This window comes from Symphalangus syndactylus, chromosome 7, assembly GCF_028878055.3.
Source record: "Symphalangus syndactylus isolate Jambi chromosome 7, NHGRI_mSymSyn1-v2.1_pri, whole genome shotgun sequence".
NCBI classification, from domain to species: Eukaryota; Metazoa; Chordata; class Mammalia; order Primates; family Hylobatidae; genus Symphalangus; species Symphalangus syndactylus.
The window spans coordinates 7,654,356-7,679,733 of NC_072429.2; the positions used below are offsets into that span (position 1 = coordinate 7,654,356).

At 51.6% G+C, this 25,378-nt stretch overlaps 1 protein-coding gene across 4 annotated transcripts in view; it reads right to left on the minus strand.

The window, feature by feature from the left end:
- The window catches only part of RUFY1 (RUN and FYVE domain containing 1), a 66,288-nt gene that overhangs the window by 1,855 nt on the left and 39,055 nt on the right, over nt 1-25,378 (minus strand). For 2 of the 4 annotated variants that reach the window (XM_055284971.2, XM_055284973.2), the window contains exons 10-18: nt 24,488-24,604; nt 22,417-22,584; nt 18,986-19,083; nt 16,607-16,726; nt 14,625-14,754; nt 11,503-11,597; nt 7,263-7,311; nt 5,521-5,598; nt 2,953-3,898 (exon numbers count right to left, since the gene is read on the minus strand). In XM_055284971.2, the coding sequence (XP_055140946.2) occupies nt 3,755-3,898; nt 5,521-5,598; nt 7,263-7,311; nt 11,503-11,597; nt 14,625-14,754; nt 16,607-16,726; nt 18,986-19,083; nt 22,417-22,584; nt 24,488-24,604 (999 nt within the window). In that variant the 3' untranslated portion in view covers nt 2,953-3,754. Of the gene's footprint in view, nt 1-2,952; nt 3,899-5,520; nt 5,599-7,262; nt 7,312-11,502; nt 11,598-14,624; nt 14,755-16,606; nt 16,727-18,985; nt 19,084-22,416; nt 22,585-24,487; nt 24,605-25,378 lie in introns of those variants that run through there. The other 2 variants (XM_063642424.1, XM_063642425.1) reach the window with 1 other exon arrangement.

Here is a 25,378-nt window from a genome sequence, read left to right on the forward strand (position 1 = left end):
GGGAACTGTGGACATCGCTTGCCTCAGCACTTTATCAGTTAATTGCACTCTGATATGTTGAGAGCTTGCACAAGTTAAGTCCTTGAGGAAAGGGGGGTGGGTAAGGAGCCCTTGGTATCTTGTAAATGAAGGAGCCAAATGGAGTTGGTCTGGTTTTCTCAGCTAAGGGAGAGTATTCATATTAAAAACAAGGTTAAGCATCTAAGGGAGAATCTATTCGTGTTACTACAAGGTTGGGTATTACAAAAGCAGTCCTGAAAAGCATGCTCCCGGGGTTCCTTCAGTAGATGCTCAGGGGCGCTGCAGTGTGGGAACTGCTGTTAACTCTCATCCCATTAGATTCAAGTCCCTGATAATGAAATTAGAAGGTACCGTCTGAGCTAGGCTGTCACATAGGCTTGTGCCTTTTAAAGCAAAGTGTGGATAAGCTTTCCCTTGTCTGTGATTACACAAGCTTTTCTTTTGTTGTTGGGGTAGGGCTAGGTAGGGTGGACAGAGTGGCTTAGTATCGGTCATTTCTAACCATCTGTCCACAGGAGCAGTGCAAGCAGGAGACGTGGAGGGGAGGGCTTTGCAGATCCTACCTTGCTTGCCCTACCAGGACTGGACACTAGCAGAGGAAAGGGTCTGGAATGTGTATTGTTGGTTTTGTCTTTGGCAGGTCTAGAGAACAGCAGTTGTCGGGGGAGGCAGCGTTGAGAGTTGAGCTGTGTTCTAAGCCTGGTTACTGCCCTTGAGATCTTGCGTTAATAGTTTGGTACTGAGGCCCAGTATTGAGGGTTCCTTCTCTGGGTCCTTTAGTTCACTGTGGTACATTTAGGGATAAAGCTTGCCCTGTTAGAGAAGGGACTAGAACTAGAAACTTGGAGTAAGGTTAAACTAAATCCAGAGCCATATGGCTAGTCCAAGGCAGGGGCGGTGGCTAATGCCTGTGATTTTAACACTTTGGGAGGCTGAGGTGGGTGGATCACCTGAGGTCAGGAGTTCGAGACCAGCCTGGCCAACATGGTGAAACCGTCTCTACTAAAAAATATAAAAATTAGTTGGGCATGGTGGTGCACACCTGTAATACCAGCTACTGAGGCACGGGAGAATTGCTTGAACCCAAGAGGCAGAGGTTGCAGTGAGCCAAGATCACGCCATTGCACTCTAGTCTGGGTGACGAGTGAAATTCCTGTCAAAAGTCTAGAAGCATTATGGTTCTTTGGAATCTTGTGCTCCATAGCTTGTTTGCAGTGACTTCCTGACCTTGTCAGTGACCTCCTGACCTTGTCAGTTGGAATCTGCATTTTAAACAAAATCCTGACCACTCACCCCTACCTCAGTTGACTTGGGAAGTGCTTCCTTAAAACATCTATCCTTCATTTCTCAGGCTGGGTAAAGGTGGTATGGTACCAGACCAGGGACTGGAGATTCCAAAGTTAGGGCTTGGAATATGCTTCAATTTCTGAGTAGGGAAGTTTATCTTGACCAAATATTGCCAACTTTGAAAATTTCACTTAAACACTTGAAATTTATACCCAAGTGTCAGGCACAGAGGTGGGAACCTCCTGCATGTTTTTATACTGAGCTGTCAGAACAGACTTGAAGTAGGGGAGGGATGGATTATTCTGCTTTTCTGTGTGCGGATGAGAGCTAAGACTCAAGTGAACTGACTTGCCTAAGGCTGCCCAGCAAGTTAGGGGTCCAAACTGGGTGTATTGAAAAGGCACAGATGTCATATATGCCAGTTAGGGGTAGTGAGTGATAGGCAGTTTTTTCTGAAAGTTTAGCCCTGTATGAGATGGCAGCTGGTACGGTGAGGGGTGAGGGAAGGGTGGGGGGCTGCCAATATGCTTGCCTAACAGGGTTGGAAACCTGCTAGGACATGGCTTTGGAGCAGGGCAGACCTCGTCTTGAAGTCTGGCCGCACAGTCCTAAGCTGTATAGGATGGAGGGTGAATCCTTGAGCCTTGCCCAAGCTCCCATCTTTTCCATCTTTTTTTTGAGACAGAGTCTCGCTCTGTCGCTCAGGCTGGAGTGCAGTGGCTCTATCTCGGCTCACTGCCAGCTCCACCTCCCGGGTTCACGGCATTCTCCTGCCCCAGCCTCCCGAGTAGCTGGGACTACAGGTGCCCGCCACCATGCCCAGCTAATTTTTTGTATTTTTAGTAGAGACGGGGTTTCACCATGTTAGCCGGGATGGTCTCGATCTCCTGACCTCGTGATCCGCCTGCCTCGGCCTCCCAAAGTGCTGGGATTACAGGCATGAGCCATCTTGCCCAGCCTCATCTTTTCCATCTTTAGAGCGGTTTGAGGGAGGGAGGAGCAGAGGAGGAATCTCAGTTGAGGGTGCCATGCAAGCATCTACCAGGGCTGACAAGGTCGTGGGGGAGCCTGCTTCATGGGAAGAGCCCAAAGGAGGGGGTGGGATCCTGAGGCCTCGATTTGGTGAGGGTAGGGGGCCTGTGGGAAGGGAGGGTAGGGTGGTGGACAAGGTGTATGTATAGAAGGTGGAGAAGGATGAGGCCTGGGAGACTTGACTGTTGGCTGTCTGGACTTGACAATGCTGTTGTCTCTACTGGAAGAAAGCCCCAGGCCACTGGCTCTTTGGGGGTGGGGGCCTCCAAGGGAGAGATTGGAAGCCAGTCCTAGCACTGCATTTGAAATGCGATAAATGGTTGCCTGGCTAGTGCCTTTCCACAGGTGTCTCCGTCTTAACCTGTCAACTCCCAACTATGTACTGAACTACTCTTGCACTTTGGTGACAGGCTTGGGGTCACCACCTCTGCCTGTTGACGGCAGGCTGACCCTGCAAACTGCCCTTGGCTCACCAGGCACAGCCCTGCAGGCTCTGGGGCAGCACCAGCAGCCTCTCGCCCACACTGGGCTCGGGCACGAGGGGCGCTCTGAGGCCTCCTCCGGTGCGGTGGGCTCTTTGGAAGCTGACACAAGCTTCTGCATGCGCCAGAGTGAAAAATAAATGATTTTATTGCAGGGCCAGTGATAGGTGGTCACAAGGGCATGAAATGGCAGATCTCTTGACTGAAGCAGAGAAGGCACACTGACAGACTCCGTGGGTGTCAAATGGTGTGCATGAATCAGGTTTTTAGAAGGGAGGTAGGACAAGAAAACTACTCACTAGCAGAACTGAACTGCTGTTAAATTCTTTGAAAAGTGAAAAATGAGGCCGGGCGCGGTGGCTCACACTTGTAATCCCAGCACTTTGGGAGGCCGAGGCGGGCGGATCACGACGTCAGGAGATCGAGACCACGGTGAAACCCCGTCTCTACTAAAAATACAAAAAAATTAGCCAGGCGTGGTGGCGGGCGCCTGTAGTCCCAGCTACTCGGAGAGGCTGAGGCAGGAGAATGGCGGGAACCCGGGAGGCGGAGCTTGCAGTGAGCCGAGATTGCGTCACTGCACTCTAGCCTGGGCGACAGAGCGAGACTCCGTCTCAAAAAAAAAAAAAAAAAAAGAAAAGTGAAAAATGATAGTAGCAAAATCATGAAGTAGTATCTGAACCAGAGCCGTGATGTGACCAAGTAAGATGGAAGTTTCCATCCAGAGGAGTTAATTCCGAACGAAATCACAGAAAGGTGAGAGCTACTGGTTCTGGCACACTGTCTTCTGGAGTGCCAGTGGCCGGGCAAGAAATTAGATTCTTTCCTTTGATTCTCTTGGGAAAGAACACATTTCCCAAGCCCCTGGTTGGCCCCTGGAGACCCACAGGTTTTGGCACTGTCCGTGAGGCTGTGCTGCTGAGGATGGACGTTCAGGAGGCTGTGGAGGAGCAGCGCTGCAGGAGCAGGGTGTGGCAGCTGTCGCACACTCGCACTGGCTTGGGATAGGAGGGCAGGGCCAGCTCGTTGCTGGAGCAGGTGTTGCAGAATATGTGGCCACAGTTCCGGCAGTGGTGCTAGAGGACGGGAAGAAGGCAGTCACAGGACACCCAGGGAAAAGCCATCCGCACACCCTCCCTGCTTCCTAACCCAGAAGCGCATAATTTGTTTGGAATGGGTTCTTATGTTTCCATGGAGTGGTGAGGGGCTGTGTGCAAACAAGGGTCTTTTATTTTTCGAGACGGAGTCTCGCTCTGTCACCCAGGCTGGAGTACAGTGGCGCAATCTCAGCTCACCGCAAGCTCCGCCTCCCAGGTTCATGCCATTCTCGTGCAGTAGCTGGGTCTACAGGTGCCCGCCATTATCCCTGGCTAATTTTTTTGTGTGTGTTTTTAGTAGAGACGGTGTTTCACCGTGTTAGCCAGGATGGTCTCGATCTCCTGACCTTGTGATCCGCCCTCCTCTGCCTCCCAAAGTGCTGGGATTACAGGCGCGAGCCACCGTGCCCGGCTTTTTTTTTTTTTTTTGAGTCTGTCGCCCAGGCTGGGGTGCAGTGGTGCAATCTCCTGCCACCCGGGTTCAAGCGATTCTCCTGCCTCAGCCTCCCAAGTAGCTGGGATTACAGGTGCCTGCCACCGTGCCTGGTTGGTTTTTGTATATTTTTTAGTAGAGATGGGGTTTCACCATCTTGGCCAGACTGGTCTTGAACTCCTGACCTCATTATCCACCCGCCTCGGCCTCCCAAAGTGCTAGGATTACAGCCATGAACCACCGTGCCTGGCCTAAGGGTCTTTTTAAGACAAAAAGTTTACTTTCGCTGTACTTCATCACTGAGCCAGTGAGCTGCCAGTCCATGTTATGGGAAGAGTCTGGTTCGTTCTCTTTGCTGCATTCCAAGGGGGTGGGAGTGGGTCTTTCCCTTTCTAAACAGGTTCCCTGGGTGCCTGTGCAGCTTCTGCTTCTGTGACTCCACAGATGGGGACAGCCAGGCCTTGTAGACAGACACGTGATGTCAAAGGCAGCCTCAGGATGTGGTTTCTAGCTCTAAGCTTACTGCGAGGCACTGCCTGAAACTTGGGGTGGGGAGGGGGTCAGGTGGCTGTGGCAGAAAGGGGGGGTGGCGCTGGCAGTGTTTCCTTTAGCTCCCAGTTTTGCTTATACCCAACTCTTTCCCTACCCAGCTGGTCTTGGTGAGACTGTTAATAAGGCCCAGTCAGCCCTAGACCCAAGGGTGAGCCTAGGACCTTGTTTCCAGAACCTAAGGGCAGGGGCAAGCACCCTGCCTAGATAACTAGAGATTTTTGGTGACCTGCTGCCCTGTAGGTTCCTCATAGATTGTTTTTGCCTAAGTTGGGCCAGATTTTGTTCCTGCCGCATACAGAGAATTTTCAGTGACAGTCCCCTAGAGCAGCTCTGTACACAAGGAGCCCCATCTCCCCAAAAATCACTGTCAATCACTGAAAGGATGTGCTGGAGACCAGGGGCCTGTGACTGGCCAAGGCTTCCCAGAAAGAGGGTGCCAGGATGGAAAGCCATCTGCACAGGCAAACAGGAGAGGTGGGGCTGCCCATCTGCCAACCAGTGAGCACAGTCACAGGGCAGTGAGCCTGGTCTGATGTGGGCTTCTGGAGCCAGAGGAAGGGAATCTCAGCGGGCAATGACTCAGGGCACTGGGAGGGTGGGTGGAGCCCCCACGTACCTTTCTCCGGGAAATGGAGAACTCCTTCTCACACTGCCTACAGTGTGTCGCTTCGTCATCTTTCAGCCAGGCGTGGCCCTGAAGAGGAAAGGACATCCTAGAATCCACTTTCTGTCCAAGCCCTGATGAGTGGGCAGCTGTGTTCTGGCTGCATCCATTGTCCCTCATAGCACCTGTTTCCTAGTGAGGCACTGTTTTTCCATCAGATGTGGCCTCACAGGACTGTCATCAAGGGGCCCTTTCCCGGTCTGGCCGCAGCCGGGATTTCTGCATCCTAGCTCCGTGCTCCACCTCTTGGCCTCTGCAGGCTGCCCTGGGGCCTCAAGGCCGTCTCCAGCATCTGCTTACTCCGGCACACTCCCACTTTCAATCAGTTCCCTTTGGCTGAAGTAAGCAGAGTGCGCTTCTGGTGCCTACAACCCTAGACCCTGCCTGACACACTGGCCGAAGTGACTAGCTGAACTGGCAGGCGCGGGAGAAGGGCCAAATCTGAGTGAGACTAAGACACTCGCTGACGCTGATCCTTGTGGAGAGACAGAAGGTGATGGACAGCGGGCACTGCGTCCCACAGGCCTGAGGAAGCCCTTCTCCATGCGGGCCAAAGCTCTGATTCTTGAACAGCCCTGGGGAGCAGATGGACTCCATTCCACAAGGGAGGTGGCTGAGGCTTTGAAAGGTGGCCCCTGGGAGGGCTTCCTCGGGGCGAAGCAGCACCTGTGATTTATTAGGGCTTAGGGACTGGGGTGTTCCAGAGAAGTCAAAGGCATGAGGTACTTTTCTGGCCTGTTAGCATCTGCTGGACATGATTTTCCTGTTGACAAATAGATCTCACAGACTAAGCTAGAGTCACATACCCTCGGGGCTGCCAGTGTGTGCCCAGGACGTTGATCCTGACATCAAAGAGCTCTAGGGCTCTAGAGTCCTGTTCTGATTCCTCTCCTCCCTCCGATGCTGTGAAACTGATATTACCTAGAAGTCCAGGCTACTGTTAGTTGCTGCCCCTGGACCTGGCACTTGGAAGTTAGATGCCCAGAGACATTCGGGTCCCTGCTCTGCACCACGTGGAACAGTGTGCAAAGGGACTGCTCTTGCATTGCTGCCATGGCACAGCTGAGGCCGAAGCGGGGTGCTCCTGCAGGCAAGGCCGTCTTGAAGGCCAGACTGCTGTGCGCCCGAATGTCTGCCTCCTCTCCCACGCTCTCCGCCCTGCAGCTCAGCCTGGCACCTGCGCCCGCACCAGGCCACCTGCAAGCCCCTGCTCTTCAGTGGAATGTGTCATTCTGCCCTCCCCACAAGGGTGCGGAAACCTGGCCCAACTCAGGGCTTGGCTTGAGTGGTCCCTAGCAATGGCACAGGGCACTGCAGTGGGGCTGGCTGGCCTCTGGCCCCTCACTTCAACAGAAGGGCCTGTTTTTCACTGTTTAAAGATATCCGCGGGTCTCTCCTCTCTGCCACCTGCTTCCCCCTTTAGGAATACCCATCAGGCCTATTTTCAAAGCACAGCTGATGGCAGAAGAACTGGAGTCAGAAGACCTAGGTTCAGCTTTGGCCCTGCCACCTGTCAGCATTGCCCTCAGCTGAGGGACACGTTTCTGAGCAGCGTTTGGCTTCTCTGTAAATATGTCATCACCACCACTGCCTCAATCACACTCTCTCACCTGACTCGGGATACTTAAACGTACGAGCACACAGGCAATCAGCGCAAGCTGACAGCGAAGAAGTGGTTCTTAGCAAGCCAGTACCTTCAGTGCCTGGTTCACTTCTTTTATATCTTCCATCTTCAGCTTGGACCTAAGGGAAAAAAAAGGCCATTTCATAGCAATGAGAGAGAGTGAGGCTGTGAATCCCTAATACAGCTGGCTCTCATGACTAGCTTTGTGAGGATACCGGACTTGTGAGGAGACCCAGAACATGAGTTGTTAAAATGCCTTCTGCCTCTGTACAATCCCAGAGTCGCCTCATCACACTGGCTCCCGTCTGCTGAGGGCTGAGGCTGAGCCTGGGACTGCCTCTGGCACAAGAACACACTGCTTAGCCTGCAGGGGCTCAAAAAGCCTTTGAGGGAGGCTGATTCGAGAGGATGGCCTGAGGCCAGAAGTCCAAGACCTGGCCCTGTTCTGCGCTAGTCTCTACCGCTCTCCCCAGCAGGAACCTGTCTGCAGGCTTCTCCCCGGCCTCCATTCTGCTGCCTGCTGTCTGGAAGGGGCAGGCTCAGAGGGCACAGCCATTTGTTCTTGCTCCATTCTTGTTAATGTCAGAACAATTCCTTTGTTTATGTAAGAGACAGGACTGAACATGGTCTAAATTGGCAGAACTAAACCAAATAAAATGAAGCAGTTTGTGCAATTGAGGGAAATAGTCTGATCCTTTTTTTTTTTTGAGACAGGATCTTGCTATATTGCCCAGGTTGGAATGCAGTGGTGCAGTCATGGCTCACTGCAGCCTTGACCTCCTGGGCTCAAGTGATCCTCCCACTTCAGTCTCCCAAGTAGCTGGGACTACAGGTGGGTGCTATCATGCCTGGCTAATTTTGTATTTCTTCTACAGGTGGGGTTTTGCCATGTTGCCCAGGCTGGTCTTGAACTCCTGACTTCAATTGATCCAGCTGCCTCAGCCTCCCAAAGTGCTGGGATTATAGGCCTGAGCTGTTTTTTTTTTTTTTAAATGGAGTCTCGCTGCATCGGCCAGGCTGGAGTGCAGTGGTGTGATCTGGGCTCACTGCAACCTCTGCTTCCTGGGCTCAAGCAATTCTCCTGCCTCAGCTTCCCAAGTAGCTGGGATGACAGGCGCCCGACACCAGGCCCAGCTTATCTTCTTGTACTTTTACTAGAGATGGGGTTTTACCATATTGGCCTGGCTGGTCTTGAACTCCTGACCTCAAGTGATCCACCTGCCTTGGCCTCCCAAAGTGCTGGGATTACAGGCGTGAGCCCCCATGCCCAGCCTGGCCTGAGCCTTTCTTAAAAACTGAGATCAGTCTTAACTGTCATCAGATTAGACTAATCTAAGTGACAAAATGGCAGGTCTCTGGGAAACACAGGCTAGACTTCTAAGGGAGGGATTAGAAAACAGCATCAGGGCATTTAGAAAAATCCTTGTGGCTTTTACTAAAGACTGGGAGGCAGCTCCTTCCCTTCCCGGTCAGGCTGCAGAAACAGGAAATAGGCCAGCAGATTGACAGGATGAGAAGAGGCTGCACAGATGGACAGACCTTGGGAAGCCAGGTCAAAATGGCAAACTGAACATACAAGAACTCTGGGAAACACAATTTAGGAAGAATCCAGATGTTCCCAAGATAATGAAACTGGAAACTGTTGCTGTAGCTAATGTAGGGTCTGCGAAGCGGCTTTGCCATCTCTGTCATCCGGTATAGGCTTGCAAGAGGAAGAAGGGAGGAGGGGAGAGAGCACAAAAGCAACTCCTCAGGTAGTCCTGTCTGGGTTTGCATACACCTGATGCTGTGACACCCACCACTCGCTGGGATGGAACGGTGGCCAGGCAGCTCACACTGGGATTCGGAAGCTAGGTTAGCTGGTAGTGCCAGGCGGCCACAAAGTGCAACAGTACATTTTTTTGTTTTTGAGATGGAGTTTCACTCTTGTCGCCCAGGCTGGAGTGCAATGGCGCGATCTCGGCTCACCGCAACCTCTGCCTCCCAGGTTCAAGCGATTCTCCTGCTTCAGCCTCCTGAGTAGCTGGGATTACAGGTGCACTCCACCATGCCTGGCTAATTTTATATTTTTAGTAGAGATGGGGTTTCTCCACGTTGGTCAGGCTGGTCTCGAACTCCCAACCTCAGGTGATCCACCCGCCTCAGCCTACCAAAGCGCTGGGATTACAGGCATGAGCCACCACACCTGGCCACAATGATAACATTTTAAAGATCAGAGACCATCCACAGTTTCGAGGTCTATGGTCCACTAGGAGGGGACCTGTGACACTGCCTTGCTGTCCATCCAATGTAAAGAGGAAAACACTGGCTGCAAACCCCAGAGGCCAGCTCCACGCCAGCTCTGTTGCACGTCTGCTTCTGGTAAATGCTCTCGGGATGCCCTCACAGCTGGCCTATGCTCTGAGCATGGGGACAGACACTGGGCCTTGCGTCCCTCAAGGAGCTCCCTGGGGGTTGGGGAGGAACAGGGGCCAGAGCATGGCAAGTTGACAGGCCAGACGAGAGCAGCACAGGGCACTCAGCTGAGTGGGTGGCAGGCAGGGCGGAGGGTGGGGGGGGAGGGAGCAGCGGCCATGGGCTAGTCTAGAAAGGTAAGGGGCACAGGAGAGATGGCGAGTGGCCAGCACCTGCATCTGGGAGTGGGCAGACCGCATTCCCACCAGAGACACCAGATTCCTTGACCAGCTTTGTTTTTTTTTTTTTTTTTTTTTGAGACGGATTCTCACTTTTGTTGCCCGGGCTGGAGTGCAGTGGTGCAGTCTCGGCTTACTGCAACCTCTGCCTCCCGGGTTCAAGCGATGCTGCTGTCTCAGCCTCCCAAGTAGCTGGGATTACAGGTGCCCGACACCATGCCTGGCTAATTTTTGTATTTTTAGTAGAGACGGGGCTTCACTATGTTGGCCAGGCTGGTCTCGAACTCCTGACCTCAGGTGATCTGCCCACCTCAGTCTCCCAAAGTGCTGGGATTACAGGCGTGAGCCACCGCACCCGGCCTATTTTCTTAATAGTACTAGACTCTACAAATTTCTGGTGTGGACCAGGCTGTGCTGAGGTCGTGAGCCCCATCTCCTTGGTCATGGTGCTTATGTCAGGCATGGGTAACCCAGGAGCAGTTAATCTCGGGTGATCCTGGCAGCTATGCAGAAAGAAGAGGGACTTTGTTCCTCTGACAGATGGCCTTGCTGAGTGCTGTTTTGCCCCTGCAGGGTCCAGACCCACCTGTGAGGCAGGCAGGATAGCAGAGGTAGGAGACAGAGACCGATTCCTGATGGCTTCTTTTGCTTAAGCCACTTTGAGCTGGATTTCTTTTTTTTTTTTTTTTTTTTTTTTTTTTGAGACGGAGTCTCGCTCTGTCGCCCAGGCTGGAGTGCAGTGGCGCAATCTCGGCTCACTGCAAGCTCCGCCTCCCGGGTTCACGCCATTCTCCTGCCTCAGCCTCTCCGAGTAGCTGGGACTACAGGCGCCCGCCACCACGCCCGGCTAATTTTTTTTTTTTTTTTTTGTATTTTTAGTAGAGACGGGGTTTCACCGTGGTCTCGATCTCCTGACCTCGTGATCCGCCCGCCTCGGCCTCCCAAAGTGCTGGGATTACAAGCGTGAGCCACCGCGCCCGGCCTGAGCTGGATTTCTGTTACTCGCAACCACGAGCCCTGACTCGAGGAGAAAAGCTACCCACTGTGTTGAAAATGCAGACTCATCAACAGATGGACAAGTTCCACGGTCCGCAGCGTGATCCACCCCAAGGCCCAGGCGTCCACAGCAACGTGTCTAGACTGGGACACCAAGGAGGAGAGCTGTCAAGTCAGAGGGGAGCAGAACTACCAGGGTCTGCACCCCATCAGTGCCTGCAGCAGAGACAGATTCTGGCGGATGCAGTGGCCAGTTCCCCGAAAGGAAGGGGGCTGTGCTGTGCAAGGCGAGTGAGTGCACCTCTACCGTGCCAGGCTTCCGTTCCCAAACCAGCCCCGCTCCCTCTGGCCTGACTGTAAGCTGACCAAGCGATCCTCTCATTGCCCATCTGTTCCCTCAGGCCCTGGACATGAAGCTAAGGAATAGGAGTGTCCTGGTCACTAGGAATGAACGTGCTTCATGAATTAACTAAGAGCTGACTGACATCCCATGTGGTTAGCAGAGATCAGTGCTGGGCCCCTCTGAGGCCGGACGTCCTGAGAGCTCATCCGTGAACAGCGGACCGGGCTCCTAAATGGCCCACCCTCTGCTCGCCAGAAGGAGGTAGGTTTGGGGCCTGAGGGATGTGGTGGGTAGCCTGGTGTGCCTGCAACGATAGACGAGGCGAGTGGGGTTCTTACTGGCTGAGGTGCAGGCCCATTTCCTGGAGGGCTTGTTCCTGCTCCTCGCAGATCTTCTGTAGCTCTGCCTTCTCGTCCTGAAGCTCCCGCAACTCCTAAAATGAACAAGCCAACCAGATGCTGGACAGAGGATTACACGATCCTTTTTTTTTTTTTTTTTTTTTTGAGACAGAGTCTTGCTCTGTCTCCCAGGCTGGAGTGTAGTGGCACGATCTTGGCTCACTGCAACCTCCGCCTTCTGGGTTCAAGCGATTCTCCTGCTTCAGCCTCCCAAGTAGCTGAGACTACAGGTGCCCACCACCATGCCCTGCTAATTTTTGTATTTTCAGTAGAGACGGGGTTTCACCATGTTAGCCAGGATGGTCTCAAACTCCTGACCTCGTGATCCGCCCGCCTTGGCTTCCCAAAGTGCTGGGATTACAGGCGTGAGCCACTGAGCCAGCCTTTTTTTTTTTTTTTTTTAAAGATTTAGCAACCAGAGCAACAAGCAGATCAGAATGTTTTTCAAGAGCAAAAGGTGGCCAGGCGCAGTGGCTTATGCCTGTACTTCCAGCACTTTGGGAGGCCAAGGCAGGTGGATCACCTGAGGTCAGGAGTTTGAGGCCAACCCGGCCAACATGGCGCAACCCTGTCTCCACTAAAAATACAGAAATTAGCTGGGTGTGGTGGCTGGCACCTGTAATCCCAGCTACTTGGGAGGCTGAGGCAGGAGAATTGCTTGAACCTGGAAGGCGGAGGTTGCAGTGAGCCGAGATCGTGCTATCGCACTCCAGCCTGGGCGACAGAGCGAGACTCCATCTCAAACAAAACAAAACCAAAAAAAGAGCAAAATGCAGTCCTGTATTAATGTCATTCAAGATTATTTCTTGCTAGCTTACTCTTGACACTGGGCAGCTCGAAGGCAAGCAGTCTACAAGGGCTCTGCAGCTGGGGACAGAGACATGGGACAGGATAGTTACATTCATCAGCCACATTAGTTACCCTCGGCTGGGCGCAGTGGCTCACACCTGTAATCCCAGCACTGGGAGGCTGAGGTGGGTGGATCACCTGAGGTCAGGCATTCAAGACCAGCCTGGCCAACATGGCGAAACTCCTCCTTTAGTAAAAATACAAAAATTAGCAGGGCATGGTGGCACATGCCTGTAATCCGAACTACTCGGGAGGCTGAGGCAGGAGAATCGTTTGAACTGGGGAGGCGGAGGATGCAGTGAGCCGAGATCGCACCACTGCACTCCAGCCTGGGCAACAGAGCAAGACTCTGTCTCAAAAAAAAAAAAAAAAAAGTTACCATCATAGACAAATGAGGCTTTGCCTATTTGAGCTTCTTTTTAAAAGATAAACATTTTAAAAAACAGATTGCTATCTCAAAAAATCTATAGAAGAACTGTACACAAAATCACAGGAAGCTTGCATCAGCAAAGACTAGTTTGAAAGGTGGTTTCCTGTTCAACTCTGAAAAAGCTGCTTTTTGGAAAGCACTGGTCAAGGATGATGAAGGCGGTGACCTGGGACCTCATTTCATGGCTAGACCACTTGGGGGCTGGCTGGACCGTGTGAGGAGCCCTGCACGGAGGGAGCTCCCCAGGGGGCAGCGGCACTGACACCTGGGGCCAGTGCGCCTTGAACCAGTCTGGTAAGGCCAGGATGGAGACCCAGAAAGTAACTGGGGTTTCTGGGACCACGGGGAGCAGCGGTGGAGCTTGGGCCCGAGTGGCGGGGTGCCTCCCTGCACACCCTGTGCCGTAGCTTCTGCTTCTGTGCACAGGCTCGCAAAGCACAAAGCACGCTGTGGCTTAACTGGGGCTATCGGACATTGTTTTGTTCCTGTTGTTGGGGCGGGCTGTAATTGTGTAATTGGAATCTTTTGACGGAAGCATTCTGAAGCAGAATAAAGGAGGTGTGCCCCGTGATGAGGTGGGACTTTTTAAAAGTCCTCTCCTGTCCTCCACTTCCTCCCTTCCACTCTCCAAGCCTGACCTGGCTCTTGAAGAAGCCCTCCCTTCCCCAACAACTCCAGGCACTTTCCAGTGGAAATCAAAGGGCCTTTCCTGACTCACTGGAATCGTGCAGTGTGTCCATTACCACGTTCGACGCAACAAAATCCAGGTCCAGAAGCCACCCCGGCCCTGAAGGCCCCTCCTGGGAAGGTGCTGAGGGGGAGCCTGCTTTGGGCTCAGTTTTGCTGCAGCGCTCGGCAGTGCAGGGGCCTGAGAAGAGGGCACGCCATCCCCCCATGGGAGCAGCCCCCAGCAGCAGCCCAGGCTGCAGTCAGCTCCATCCAGGATCGCAGAGCCTCCCCCCTCTGGGAAAACAGCCGATGATTTTACATCAGGGCAAATGTTCCACACGGCCTCGGAGTTTCCTGGGAGGTCCAGTTCCACAGCCAGACGGTGAAGGCCTGCTGGACCCCACTTCTCTCGCCCTCTGAAGCCCATAGCATCCAGGCCATGCCTCCAAGTGAGAGGGGCCTCCACGGAACTGAGGTGATGTGGGGGAAGTGGAGGGCTGGGGTCAGCTGACCCTGGGCACAGTGGCTGAGGTGAGGCTGGCATGTGGCAGGAGATGTTTACTGCTTCCTCCTCCTCTCTTGCGAACCTACCACCCACTCTCCACACAGGAGCCAATGACCATCTGCAAACGAAACGGATCCTGTCCCTCCACCAGCTTCCCACTGTGCTAAAATAAAACCCACGTTCCTTCCCCTGGCTCCCAGGGCCCATGAAGGGCTTCCTCCTGCCTGCCGCCTGAGGCCTCCCCTTGGCTCTGCACACTCCTGTCTGCTCCTGCAGTCTCCACCCAAGAGGTGCTTTGCAGGGCATAACTCACTGGAGCCTCTGCTCACCGCTTGCTCCCTCCCCAGGCCCCTTGCACACAGGTGAGGACACTGTTCTGCTTTATTCTCTGCATGGCACTCGCCTCTGTCTGAGCTGCCAGCAGGCTTAGTGGTTTATGATTTGTCTTTGTCTTATGCTCCTAAAACAGGAGCTCCCTAACAGCCTCCCCACACCCTGGAGCCGCCGGGCCCCCACACAAAGGGTGCGGGGAGAGGAGCCTGCCCGGAGCATGTTAGGGGCTTCTGGAGGCTGCCAGAGGCTCTCCTCTCCCAGGATGGCCCCCCTCACCTTTTTCAGTCCTTCCACTTGTTGTAGCTCTGTCCTGAGTAGAGAGGAAGTGTCTTTCTCGTGCTGTAATTCGCGCTGAAGAGCCTGTCTTTGCTCTTTTTCTGATTTCAATTCTTTCTCTAGGCTTGAGCTGTTTTCCCAAAATGAACTTGAGTTAGTCTCAGTGGGAGATTTTCATGGAAGATCCACAACCCAATTCACTGCCTGGGAAACGGGAGCTCTCTGAATTGCCTCTTGAGCATCTAAACCCTTCGGCAGGCTTCCCTCTCCCCCAGGGTCACCTGCCCTTCCACAAGAAAGAGCAGGAACCAGGGAGAGAAAAGCCTGCAGGCACACACTTGACACTTACGCAGGAGAGAAGGAAGAGAGTTCTAGAACACTTAGACCACGTCTCCCGACATGGAGAGCTGAGGAAAGGAAGCTCAAAATTCGTTCTTTCTTTTTTTGAGACAGGGTCTAGCTCTGTCACCCCAGCTGGAGTGCAGTGGCACAAACTCAGCTCACTGCAGCCTCAACCTCCTGGGCTCAAGTGATCCTCCCGCCACAGCTTCCCAAGGTGCAGAGTTTACAGGCATGAGCCACCTCACTGGCCAATTCATTCTGCTTTTTGTTTTTTTTTGAGATGGAGTCTTGCTCTGTCGCCCAGGCTGGAGTGTGGTGGCGCCATCTTGGCTCACTGCAACCTCTGCCTCCTGGGTTCAAGCAATTCTCCTGCCTCAGCCTCCCTAGTAGCTGGGATTACAGGCACACGCCACCACGCCCAGCTAATTTTTTGTATTTTTAGTAGAGATGGCGTTTCGCCATGTTGGCCAGGCTGGTCTTGAACTCCTGACCTCGAGATCTCCCTGCCTCGGCCTCCCAAAGTGCTGGGATTACAGGCGTGAGCCACCGCACCCAGCCTCATTCTGCCTCCTATAACCTACGGCCAGACTGACAATGAAGGATCCTGGAGGGAGAAGGCCAGGAGTGAGCCTCAGCCTGAACCTGACTCCTCCCTTGTACCAGCTGAGTGGCCCTGGGGGCACTGCTGGACTCCCTGGAGTCTGCTCTCTCTTTGTGGGAATAAAGATGTCTCTTCTCTCTCTCTTCTCTCAACATCAGGCTTTTAACTTGGCATATATACTATCTCAAGAAATCTATAGGCCAGGCATGGTGGCTCACACTTGTAATCCAGCATTCTGGGAGGCCGAGACGGGTGGATCACTTGAGGCCGAAGATTGAGACCAGCCTGGCCAACATGGCAAAACCCTGTCTCTAATAAAAATGCAAAAATTAGGCCGGGCGCAGTGGCTCACACCTGTAATCCCAGCACTTTGGGAGGCCGAGGCGGAAGGATCACGAGGTCAGGAGATCGAGACCATCCTGGGTTAACACAGTGAAACCCCGTCTCTACTAAAAATACAAAAAATTAGCTGGGCGTGGTGGCTGACACCTGTAGTCCCAGCTACTCAGGAGGCTGAGGCACGAGAATCGCTTGAGCCCAGGAGGTGGGGGTTGCAGTGAGCTGAGACCGTACCACTGCACTCCAGCCTGGATGACAGAGTGAGACTGGTAAAAAATAAAAAATCTGTAGACGAACTGTGCACAAAATTATATGAAGCTTGCATCAGCAAAGGCTAGGTGAAAGGTGACTTTCTGTTCAACACTGACAAAGTTGTTTCTTTTTAGAAAGGGTGGTTAAGGGTGATACAGGCTGTGACCTGGGACCATGGTTTGAGAGTGGCCAGATCTTCTGGAGGCGAGCTGGACCACGTGAGGAGCCCTGTGGGGAGGGAGCGCCCTAGGGATAACAGACGAACCCTGCAGGGGTGAGTGCTGAAGCAGGATACCACCTGCCCCCACCATTCGTGCTGAAGCGCTGAAGCAGGATACCACCTGCCCCCCAATCCAGTTCGTGCTGAAGCAGGATACCACCTGCCCCCAGTTCTTCCCAGTCCCTCCTGAGCCACACCCCAGCGCAGGCTCCCTGCAGGGCCCCCTACCATTGCTCGTGCAGCTGGGAGAGCTGCAGCTGCAGGGCGCCGATCCTCCCGCCCAGCTCCTGCTGCAGCCTGTGGCTCCGCTCCTCAGCCCCCTGCCTCGCCCGCTCCGAATGCTGCAACCTGGATGCGACACGGCAAGAGTGCAAACGAAGCAAATCTTTGTAAGGAAAGGATGACTTTTGCTGGCTGAAATTCACTTTTAAAATTAACATACAGTAAAATTAACTCTTGTGAGTTTTAACACGTGGAGATTCAGCTCCACCACAATCAGAATACAGGACAGTTCCACCACTCCCAAAACTCCCCAGTGCTGCCCCTCTGGAGTCACACAATCTCCCCACCTCAGCCCCTGGCAACCACTCATCTGTTCTGCAACAATACGGCTTTGGCTTTTTGAGAATGTAATCTAAATGTAATTATACATTATATAACCTTGAGACTGGCTTTTTCTCAGAATAATGTCTTGGAGATCAATCCAAGTTGCCATGTATATCAATGGTTCATTCCTTTTGTTTCCTCTCTGAACATTTTCCAAGGGCAGTGGTTCATTCCTTTTTACGGCTGAGTCATGCTTCACTGCACAGATGTACCACTTTGTCTATCCATTCGCCCAATGCAGAACATTGGGATTGCTTCTAGTTTTCGGCAGTTATGAACAGAGCTGCTATAAACATATGTACTGGTTTTGGTGTAGACATAAGTTTCATTTCTATTTGGGTCATATGGTAAGAGGACGTTTAGCTTCTTGAGAAACTGTTTTCCTAAGTGGTTGTACCATTTTGCATTCCTACCAATAAAGTATGAGAGATCCATTAGCTCCGTGTCCTCATCAGCACTTGGTATTGTCATTAAAGAAACTGTAGCTGGCCAGGTGTGGTGGCTTACACCTATAATCCCAGCACTTTGGGAGGCCAAGGCAGGCAGATCACCTGAGGTGGGGAGTTCAAGACCAGCCTGATCAATATGGAGAAAACCCATCTCTACAAAAATATAAAATTAGCCGGGCGTGGTGGCAGGCACCTGTAATCCCAGCTACTTGGGAGGCTGAGGCAGGAGACTTGCTTGAACCTGGGAGGTAGAGACTGCGGTGAGATGAGATCGCACCATTGTACTCTAGCCTGGGCAACAAGAGCGAAACTCTGGCTCAAAACAAAAAGAAAAACAAAAACAAAAAAACAAAAAGAAACCATAGCTGTCCTAACAGATGTGTGGTGGGATTGTGCCACTCATTTCTCTAATGGCTCATGATCTGAATATCATCTCATGTACTTTTTTGCTGTCCATATGTTCTCTTTGATGAAGTATCTGTTCAAGTCTTTTGCCCTCCCCCCGTGCCTTTTTGTTTTGTTTTGAGATGAAGTTTCTTTCTTGTTGCCCAGGCTGGAGTGCAATGGCATGATCTTGGCTCACTGCAACCTCCGCCTCCCGGGTTCAAGCGATTCTTCTGCCACAGCCTCCCTCCAAGCAGCTGGGATTACAGGCGTGCACCACTATACCCGGCAAATTTTTGTATTTTTGGTAGAGACGGGGTTTCACCATGTTGGCCAGGCTGGTCTTCAACTCCTGGCCTCAGGCGATCCACCCGCCTTGGCCTCCCAAAGTGCTGGGATTATATGCGTGAGCCACCACACCTGGCCTGTGCCCATTTTTCTATTGGATTGTTTGTTTACTGCTGAGCTTTGAGAGTTTTTTTTTTTTTTTTTTTTTTTTGAGATGGAGTCTTGCTCTGTCGTCCAGGTTGGAGTACAGTGGCGCGATCTCAGCTCACTGCAATGTCCACCTCCCAGGTTCAAGTGATTCTCCTGCCTCAGCCTCCTGAATAGCCGGGACTACAGGTGCATGCCACCACGCCCGGCTAATTTTTTGTATTTTTAGGAGAGACAGGCCTTAACTGTGTTAGCCAGGATGGTCTCGATCTCCTGACCTTGTGATCCACCTGCCTCGGCCTCCCAAAGTGCTAGGATTAAGGCATGAGCCACTGCGCCTGGCCTTTCTTTTTGGAGACAGAGTCTTTCCCTGTTGGCCCGGCTGGAGTGTAGTGGCACGATCTTGGCTCATTGCAACCTCTGCCTCCTGGGTTCAAGCAATGCTCTTGCCTCAGCCTCCCAAGTAGGTGGGATTACAGGCGTGTGCCACCAGGCCCAGCTAATTTTTTGTATTTTTAGTAGAGACAGGGTTTCACCATGTTGGCCAGCCTAGTCTTGAACTTCTGACCTTAAGCGATCCACCCGCCTCGGCCTCCCAAAGTGTTGGGATTACAGGCGTGAGCCACCGCGCCCAGCCTCTCCCCTGCACTTTGGAGAGAGACTCTGAATAAGTCTCCAGGCCCAGGGAATGCTCAATGCCTTCCAGAGAATATCTGCCAGGGGAAGTGATTACCTTTCTTCCATTTGTTTCATGCTGGACATAACTTGGTTGGTTTTTCCTTCAAAGGATGTGATGGCTTCATTCTTCTGCTGCAAACTGCTCTCTGCATTCTACAAAAGCAAAGGAGGGGTTCATACTCTGCCTGTCCCACATCCTTGCACCTGCTCTGGATTACAAACAGGGCTTATTTGCTTTTTTTTTGAGACAGAGTCTTGCTCTGTCACCCAGGCTAGAGTGCAGTGGTGCGATCTTGGCTCACTGCCAGCTCCGCCTCCCACGTTCAGGCCATTCTCCTGCCTCAGCCTCCCGAGTAGCTGGGACTACAGGTGCCCACCACCACGCCCGGCTAATTTTTTGTATTTTTAGTAGAAACGAGGTTTCACCATGTTAGCCAGGACGGTCTCGATCTCCTGACCTCGTGATCCACCTGCCTCGGCCTCCCAAAGTGCTAGGATTACAGGTGTGAGCCACCGCACCCGGCCATATTTGTTAACCTGGCACCTTTGTGACACTTTCAAGAGTATTTTGCCAATTGCTGCTCTTCCCCAGAGCCCTGGAAGACAAACTGACTCAAGGCTCTCAGCTTTGTCAACAGAAGGAAAGGTAGAGAGGGAGGTCCTGGAGTCTTTGCTACTTTTTGGCAGCATATTCCAGAGTCAGGTCAGGCTCAGTGTTCCCCCGCTGTCCCCATGTGCCAGGCACATCCACTAGTTCATCTGAGCCCTGAATGGTTCTCAAGGAAGATGCTCTCACCCCACTTTTCCCACTGAGAAACTCAGAAGAAAGCGACTGGATGAAGGTGAAGAGCAAATGAGGGGTGGAACTGGGTTCACACCCACATCTGTGTGCTTTTCTCTAAGTACAGCTTTTAACCGTGACAGACACAGAGTGGCCAGGAGGGGGCACTGTATGTTCCTGTGTGTGTACAAGAGACACCCTTAAAAAGCCTGAAGACAGGTGGGACGTGGTGGCTCATGCCTATAATCCCAGCACTTTGGGAGGCCAAGGCGGGCAGATTACCTGAGGTCAGGAGTTCGAGACCAGCCTGGCCAACATGCTGAAACCCCGTCTCTACTAAAAATACAAAACTTAGCCGGGCGTGGTGGCGCATGCCTGTAATCCCAGCTACTTGGGAGGCTGAGGCAGGAGAATTGCTTGAGCCTGGGAGACAGAGGTTGCAGTGAGCCAAGATTGTGTCATTGCACTCCAGACTGGCCGACAGTGTGAGACTCTATCTCAAAAAAAAAAAAAAAAAAAAAAAAAGCCGGAAGACAAAAGTCCTAATAAATTCCTGAAAAATAACATACAGACTGTATTCTCTTACCTTAGTGTAATAAAATCAGACATTAATAACAAAAGAACAGCTAGAAACACCTCGTATCTGGAAACTAAATAGCATATTGCTAGAAACGATTGAGCTAAAAAAAGGGAAATTATGGGCCGGGCACAATGGCCCACGCCTGTAATCCCAGAACTTTGGGAGGCCGAGGCAGGTAGATCACGAGGTCAGGAGTTTGAGACCATCCTGACCAACGTGGTGAAACCCCGTCTCTACTAAAAATACAAAAATTAGCTGGGCATGGTGGTGGGCACCTGTAGTCCCAGCTACTCAGGAGGCTGAGGCAGGAGAATCGCTTGAACCTGGGAGGCGGACCTGGGTGACACCTGGGTGTCAGGCGCACCTCGGTGACAGAGCGAGACTCCATCTCAAAAAAAAGAGAAAAAAATGAATAGATGATTTATCAGGGGCGTGAAACTATTTTCTTCCTATTTTTTCCTTGGAGTCTTGCTCTATCGCCAGGCTGGAGTGCAGTGGCACGATCTCGGCTCACTGCAACCTCCGACTCCCTGGTTCAAGCGATTCCTCCACCTCAGCCTAATGAGTAGCTGGGATTACAGGCACCTGCCACCACGCCCAGCTAATTTTTTGTGTTTTTAATAGAGACAGGGTTTCACCATGTTGGTCAGGCTGGTCTCGATCTCCTGACCTCGTGATCCGCCCGCCTCGGCCTCCCAAAGTGCTGAGATTACAGGCGTGAGCCACCGCGCCCGACTGATTAATAGTTTTAAAAAGACAGGAAAAAATGACAGTTTATTATTGCTGTCTCATATTATCTGTGACATAGATGTTACAGGAAGTAAGAGTGAAGTGATATCCATGGGAAATGAAATGGGGATGTTTGGGCAAGAAAACAGGAAGCAGAATGTCACAGGTTTAGAGAAGGATGCAGAATGGTCCCCTTCTGGGGAGCTCCTGGGCAATAAAAGCTTTCTAATTTTTAGACGCTGTTTTTCTTTTCCTTTCCGTTTTTTTTTTTTTTTTGAGATGGAATCTCACTCTCACCCAGGCTGGAGTGAAGTGGCGCAATCTCGGCTCACTGCAACCTCCGCCTCCCGGGTTCACGCCATTCTCCTGCCTCAGCCTCCCGAGTAGCTGGGATTACAGGCGCCCGCCACCACCCCCAGCTAATTTTTTGTATTTTTAGTAGAGATGGGATTTCACTATGTTGACCAGGCTGGTCTCGAACACCTGACGTCGTGATCCGCCTGCCTTGGCCTCCCAAAGTGCTGGGATTACAGGTGTGAGCCACCGCGCCCGGACTAGATGCTGTTTTTCAAACTCTGGCATGATTGGCTCTGTCTGGGACCATTCCCTTGGCCCACCCTGAAATGACACAGGAGAGGCAACCAGCTACCTATGTGGCCCGGAAGACTCAGAAAGATTAACTTAGTGGCAAAGTTGGAAAAGACAATACTAAATGACTTTTTTTTTTCGAGTCAGAGTCGCACTCTGTCGTCTGTCGCCCAGGCTAGAGTCCAACGGCATGATTTCGGCTCACTGCAACCTCTGTCTCCCGGGTTCAAGCAATTCTCTTGCCTCAGCAGCCTTCTGAGTATCTGGGATTAGAGGCGTGCGCCTCCATGCCCGGCTAATTTTTGTATTTTTAGTAGAGACGGGGTTTCACCATGCTGGCCAGGCTAGTCTCAAACTCCTGACCTCATGATCCGCCTGCTCGGCCTCCCAAAGTGCTGGGATTACAGGCATGAGCCACCGTATACCTGGCTCTAAATGACATCTTTAATTCACTCCTCCATGCTTGGTGTAAACAATAAATCGTTGCAATAGAAGAAAACAGACAGTGGAGGGACAGTGAAGGTGGATGGACAAAGTTTGGGTTTGGGTTAAAAAGACCCACGTCTCCCCTTAGGAGCTATGTCACCAGGGGCATGTGACTTAGTGACTTGGCTCTGCCTTGTCACTTACATTTCCCCCCATTTCTCAGGGACTGCCATGAGGATCAAAATCGTAATAGGTCCTAGGAGCAGGTCTGACACATACGAGGGGCTCTGTGTGTCTACTCGCTCATGCTGTGAGAAGAATGACACGAGACTGGCGAGCAGCAGAAACCAGGCTGTGCTAAGGACACAAAGCCAACTCCCACCTGAGCTTTGTGAAACATCTGTAAATTAATTGCTTTGACTTCTTCCAGCTGCTGGCGGAGGGCAACTAGCGTGTCCTGCTTCTCGTGGGTGTCCTTTTCCAGTAACTTCATTGCAATTTCCATTTCGGTTTTCATTCCAATTTGTAACTCCAGTTCTTTTTCCAGTTCCTTAAAAGGATATTTACAAGGAAAATGTTATTAAAATAGATCATAGAAATGTATTTAACTGGGGTTGAATCTCAGGTAATGCTTAAAATACAAACTGAAGGCGGGGCGCGGTGACTCACGCCTATAATCCTCAGCACTTTGGGAGGCTGAGGCGGGCGGATCACTTGAGGCCAGGAGTTTGAGAGCAGCCTGGCCAACATGGCAAAACCCCATCTCTACTAAAAATACAAAAATTAGCTGGGTATGGTGGCAGGTGCCTGTAATCCCAGCTACTCAGGAGGCTGAGGCAGGAGGATTGCTTGAATCCGGGAGGCGGAGGTTGCAATGTGCCGAAATCACACCACCATCGCACTCCAGTCTGGGTGACAGGGTGAGACTGTCTTAAAGAAAAAAACAAACCAAAACAAAACGAACAAACTGAAGGTGAGAATAGCTTAGGGAGATTGAAAAGAGTCTGTCTGGAGCAGGATTAGGTAGTGTTTCCCCTCTTCCTCACTGCACGGTTAAAGCTGGCTCCACATCAAGTCAACAGAAAGCTGGTCAGTGGCAGGATGAGCCTAGGTTCCAGCAACCATGTTTTCCATACCCACAGATCAGAACGCATGTTCTCAAAGAATATCTGTCTCGTTTGAGTGCTGGAAGGGATCTGATAGTGCAATGTTAGAATTTCTGGAATGGTTTGCTAGTTTATAGCAACAAAAGTGCAACCATTTTGAAATGGTTCTGTCCTGACCCAGGACATGTTTCCCTGCATCCATGCAAAGAAGCAAAGAATAAAGCAGGCACAAAACAGTGTTTACAAGTAACTCTGGTCACTGATGCACAGGTTGAGTGGAAATAAATAGGCCAGAGGTTATGACTGAGAGAACTGTATTGTCAAAGAAAACATTAATCTGGTCTCATAGCAATCCCTGTAAAAGATTTATAAAATGGCTGGGCGCAGTGGCTCATGCCTGTAATCCCAGCACTTTGGGAAGCCAAGGCAGGTGGATCACGAGGTCAGGAGTTCAAGGCCAGCCTGGCCAAGATGGTGAAACCCCGTTTCTACTAAAAATACAAAAAACTGGCCGGGCACAGTGGCTTTGGCCTGTAATCCCAGCACTTTGGGAGGCTCAGGAGGGCGGATCACAAAGTCAGGAGATGGAGAACACCTTGGCCAACATGCTGAAACCCCGTCTCTACTAAAAATACAAATATTAGCCAGGCATGGTGGCATATGCCTGTAATCCCAGCTACTCGGGAGGCTGAGGCAGAGAATTGCTTGAACCCAGGAGGCAGAGGTTGCAGTGGGCTGAGATCACGCCACTGCACTCCAGCCTGGGCAACAGAGCGAGACTCCATCTTGAAAAAAACCAAAAAAAGAAAAAAAAACAAAAAATAAAGATTTATAAAATGGGAAAAAATGTAAGTGACAATGCACAACTGAGTTGTAACCACAGACTTAAAAAAAAATTTTTTTAAGGCTGGGTGCGGTGGCTCACGCCTGTAATCCCAGCACTTTGGGAGGCCAAGGCGGGCGGATCAGGAGGTCAGGAGATCGAGACCATCCTGGCTAACACAGTGAAACCCCGTCTCTACTAAAAATACAAAAAAAAAAAAATTAGCCGGGCGAGGTGGCGGGCGCCTGTAGTCCCAGCTACTCGGGAGGCTGAGGCAGGACAATGGCGTGAACCCCGGGGAGCGGAGCCTGCAGTGAGCCGAGATCGCGCCACTGCACTCGAGCCTGGGCGACAGCGAGACTCTGTCTCAAAAAAAAAAAAAAAAAAATTTTTTTTTAATGAACAGCTTCTGACTTTCCATGAGCATCAGGACGGTTAAGCCTGTCTATGAAAAGTGTTGACAGAATTAACTTAGAGGGCTACTGGGAGACTCTTTCTAAAGACACTCGGTCTTGCACACTCACCAACCGGACTTTCTTCTCCTCTTTTAGCTGCTTCCACACATCACTATACATTTCATCCAGGCCTTGCCGAGTTTGCTTGTAAGTCTCCAGCTCAACTTTGGTATCCTGTTTTGTTATCTGTATCAAACAAGGACACCAAGAGGAATTGTTTGCTTATGGAAAGCAAGCTAATTATGAAGTAATTTCAAAATATACCACAATTTAAAAAAATGTAAGGTAATGTTTATTTTTTAAGCATGGTAGAAAAAGGTTAAAATTTGGCCGGGCGCGGTGGCTCACGCCTGTAATCCCAGCACTTTGGGAGGCCGAGGCGGGCGGATCATGAGGCCAGGAGATTGAGACCATCCTGGCTAACACGGTGAAACCCCGTCTCTACTAAAAATACAAAAAATTAGCCAGGCGTGGTGGTGGGCACCTGTAGTCCCAGCTACTTGGGAGGCTGAGGCAGGAGAATGGCGTGAACCCAGGAGGCGGAGCTTGCAGTGAGCCAAGATCGCACCTCTGCACTCCAGCCTGGGTGACAGAGCGAGACTCCATCCCCAAAAAAAAGAAGAATGAGAATAAGTCAATAGATATTTGAAAAGTTAAGTTCATAGGCTGGGTGTGGTTGCTCATGCCTGTAATCCCAGCACTTTGGGAGGCTGGGGCAGGAGGATCACTTGAGGTCAGGAGTTTGACATCAGCCTGGCCAACATGGTGAAACCCTGTCTCTAATAAAAATACAAAAATCAGTCGGGTGTGGTGGCATGTGCCTATAATTCCAGCTACTCGGGAGGCTGAGGCAGGAAAATCGCTTGAATCCAGGAGGTGGAGGTTGCAGTGAGCTAAGATCACGCTACTGCATTCCGGCCTGGGTGACAGAGAGCAAGACTCTGTTTCAAAAAAAAAAAA